This window comes from Cupressus sempervirens, chromosome 2 (assembly GCF_028749045.1).
Source record: "Cupressus sempervirens isolate cs-2001-9-10 chromosome 2, ASM2874904v1, whole genome shotgun sequence".
NCBI lineage: Eukaryota > Viridiplantae > Streptophyta > Pinopsida > Cupressales > Cupressaceae > Cupressus > Cupressus sempervirens.
In genome coordinates, this window is record NC_143119.1 from 305,350,676 (window position 1) to 305,354,399 (window position 3,724).

The window sequence follows — 3,724 nt, forward strand, 5'->3', positions numbered from 1 at the left end:
CTCCATGAGGAGTCCAGCTCTTGTTAACCCATTCTCGGAGCATAGCTTTAGGAGGAGTCCTACCCACAAAATAACCTATCAAGGTGTGCTGTTCTAACCAATCACATGCAGCATCAAATTCTTGCAAAAGAAGGATAATGTCAGGATTACCTCATGAAAAACCTTCGGGACAAACTTGCACGGGCATTTGTTCTACGGTGGCGCTATGGCAGATCGAAGCAGCAGCGTGAACACCAGAAACACCTGGTTCACCACTGGCCAGAGCCATTTTATCCTACACTAAAAAACTCCCGCAGTAAATGCAATGTGACAAGTGGTGCTTACAGAAAGAAAGTTCATACGAAAAGCCGTACATAGAAAACTAAAAGTTCGCATGAAACAAGAAACCCTAATTATTTATATTTTTCAAAGTTTATCGATGAAACTATTTTAATTGTAACATTTGGGAGATTCATTTATTAGGCAAACCAACAATTTCGTTATAAAAGGAGCACAAAAATCGAAAATCATAAATCTGGTATTTAGCTAACGGCCACAAAAAAGCGCCAAAAAGGCCCTGAAAAGCGATGGCGGGTCAAAATTCTCTTTACCTGCCGCAATCAACTTCGACAAAGTTTCTGTAATTAAAAAATTATAAGTGCCATTTAAACTAAGATTTTGTTCCCTTTCTAGAGCACTCAATTCCTGAAATTGCATTCGGAAAAGAAAGAATAATGGGTTTTCATGAGCAGTATCTGGATATAACCTTGGTTCCTTCAGGCTTACTTATATTGTGTGCCTACCATGCCTGGCTTCTTTACAGAATCGTCAAACATCCCACCACTACTGTCGTTGGCCTCAATGCCTTGAACAGAGAAATTTGGGTCGAAACCATGATGGCCGTAAGCTCTCAATCTTTCCCCCATTATTTGACGTATCTAATTCAATTCAAGCATACGAATGAAACATTTTTTTTCCTTTTCGATCATTTTTTTTGTTATATATAGTGATGTTATGCTCAACTACAATCGTATTTAGTGGATCAAACCCAAGATAAGTAGGATCAATTAAAACCCAGAACCCCTGTAATGTTAGGTTTTTAAAGTTTTTAGGCTTTTTCTCATCTGTTTAGCATATATTTAGGGATATTCCTATGTTCAAACCTCTTTGCTATATAGTTGCAAAACCCTCAGATGTTAAAGGGCTTCTACAGCCCACATTGTTTGATAGTTTATGGCAAGGAACTATTGAAACTTTTAGATCTAAACCCAATCTTCATGTGTACTCTTTGGAGAGATGACTATGGATCTAGAATTTGTACAAGTTAGACTGAAACATCCATAAAATAAAAATAATTGATTGTTATATCCATACATGGATCACAAAATTCATTCTATTCTATACTTGAATTCCCATAGATAATCTTCTAAACAAGTAGATAGTGTTAACAGTTCCACGGGACCTATTTGGGCTTGACGAGGTTAAGGTTCATGATATGCTTAGAAGATCGGGACCTATTTGGGCTTGACGAGGTTAAGGTTCATGATATGCCTAGAAGATTTCTGTCAACTATTGAGGAGATTTAATCGCAAAGCCATTTGGCATGAGCAAGCCACAAGGGCGACTCAAGTTCAGTCAGTAGGCAATTCTAATGGATCTGCACTATTTGTGGAAATGTGCCAAATCCTAATTACCAGGAAAGTCTAGCAACCCAAAATGCAAATTGAAGATTGTAGGTCTAAGCTTTGTGATAGAGCAACCCAAATGCAAATGGAATATTCTAGGTTCAATTCGTAGCAAGTCCATGAAAAGTAACAGAAATTGTTTAAAAAGGGTTCTAAGTTCTAACAATTGAATATGGATATAGAGCAACCAAAAATGCGAATTTCAAGTCCTAGCGAATCCATGGACAGTAGGTTGGATGCATAAGGGTTTAGCCTTACATATGCATCTGTGATTTATGTTCTTGTCCTGTGCATTTCATCTAAAACATATCGAAAAAGTCTTCCCTTGCATTTGATATTCACATTCTGTGTTTTGGGTTTCCCTTTCATTATGTGATGTTTAGTTATTCCCTCATCCTTTCCTTTTATTCTCTGTGCTCACTTGTCAGATTCTAGTTGAAGTTCCAATGTATGAAGTCTGTATCATTTGTGTTATTTTTCAGTCAAATGCTTTTGTATTGAACAGATCTCAAACTTTACAATCTTTTGATCGGAGTCAATAAAATAATTATTCCAGTAATAGGAATATTCTAGTTGAAATGTCGATGGATGTAAACAATAGCATTCATGCTATTTTTTGGTTGAAATAGAATGGGACCTGGGTTAAGGATTGGGCTCAAATTTACATCCTCTGATTGTAATCTATTAATAGAAAAGGTTTGTCCTTTTAAAACCAATAATATTTTGGAGTCAATGGGTTTTAATGGCAAGGCTACAAGGTTTTCAAGATGGAGGTCTTTATTCAAATTTCCAAAGTAACACCTATTGTTGGAATTTACAGTGGTAGCTTTTGGATTTCAATTGTAGCTTCTAAGTTGATATGAGCTATAAGTGACTTCTAAGTTGAATTGGTAGCAATAAGTGACTTCTTAGTTGAATAAGTAGCTTACTAATCGAATTTGTTGATTGAGGCTCCAGTGACTTACCCTGGACTTGGGCCAGGCTAAAATCGCGAAGTTTGCTGGAAAAAAGTGTCCCGATTCTCTGTTTCCTGGTTTTGAAAAGTGTCTTATTACTCTTAACTTACACTTTTAGTCATAACTCTTGATGTACCATTGACCTTGATTAAAATTAATGTCTTCTCTGATCATCATTGTGGTCTTTGTTGCCTTTAGGATGGAATTAAGAATGGGGTGCTTGCAATTCAGACACTGCGGAACAACATAATGGCCTCCACTCTGCTTGGATCAACAGCCATCACACTGAGCTCATTGATTGGTGTGCTAGTGAGCAGCACAAAGGGTTCTGGTGCAGGAGATGCCCTTATATATGGTGATCATAGCAGGATTGGCTCTTCTATAAAGTACTTCACCATTCTCATATGTTTCCTGATAGCATTTGTGTGCAATGTTCAGTCAATACGTTACTACACCCATGTGAGTTTTCTGATAAATGTGCCAAAGGATAAGTATTTGCCAGCAGACTCCTCAATTCGTTTTGTGAGTAAAGTATTGAACAGAGGAAGCTACTTCTGGTCGTTGGGACTCAAGGCATTTTACTTCTCTTTCCCTCTCTTTTTGTGGATATTTGGGCCCCTTCCCATGTTTGTTTCCTGTTGTCTAATGGTGGGTGTTCTTTATGTCTTGGATACTACATCCCATTTTACACGATCACTTTCTCTGAGTAGAAGAGAAGATGTTGATGTAGAAGAATGCTCTTCTCCAACACCTCCCTCCCCTCCCCTGCAAGCTATTGTAATAATCTAAATTCACATTAATTCTTTATACATCTGTAACTTAAAAGGTGTTTGGTTTGGTAAAATGATTTTGTGTAGCCTTCGCTATCAGTTTTAGATCTGGTTGGTGCTTTTCTATGATTCGAGTGTTTGGAATCCGGATGGACAAGACTCGTGATTTCCTATTAAACATTCCACTGGCTCTTACAACCTTAACATGTTATATGGGATAAAGAGTGCATTTAGGCTTCCGGAGCGAGGAAATAGTTCTTCCATGTATACCCAGTACACAGTTTTAACCTTTGGTAAAAGAACAAAAAATGATTTGGGAGGGCATTCCAGTATT

General features: G+C 37.5%; 1 protein-coding gene across 1 annotated transcript; it reads left to right on the plus strand.

Annotated features, from left to right (window-relative positions):
* The first annotated feature begins 553 nt into the window (after positions 1-553).
* Positions 554-3,464, plus strand: LOC149572290 (uncharacterized). The gene is made up of 2 exons (XM_089813507.1): positions 554-881; positions 2,819-3,464. The coding sequence occupies exons 1-2, from the start codon at positions 714-716 to the stop codon at positions 3,407-3,409; spliced, it is 759 nt and encodes a 252-aa protein (XP_089669633.1). The 5' UTR covers positions 554-713; the 3' UTR covers positions 3,410-3,464.
* Positions 3,465-3,724: the final 260 nt, after the last annotated feature.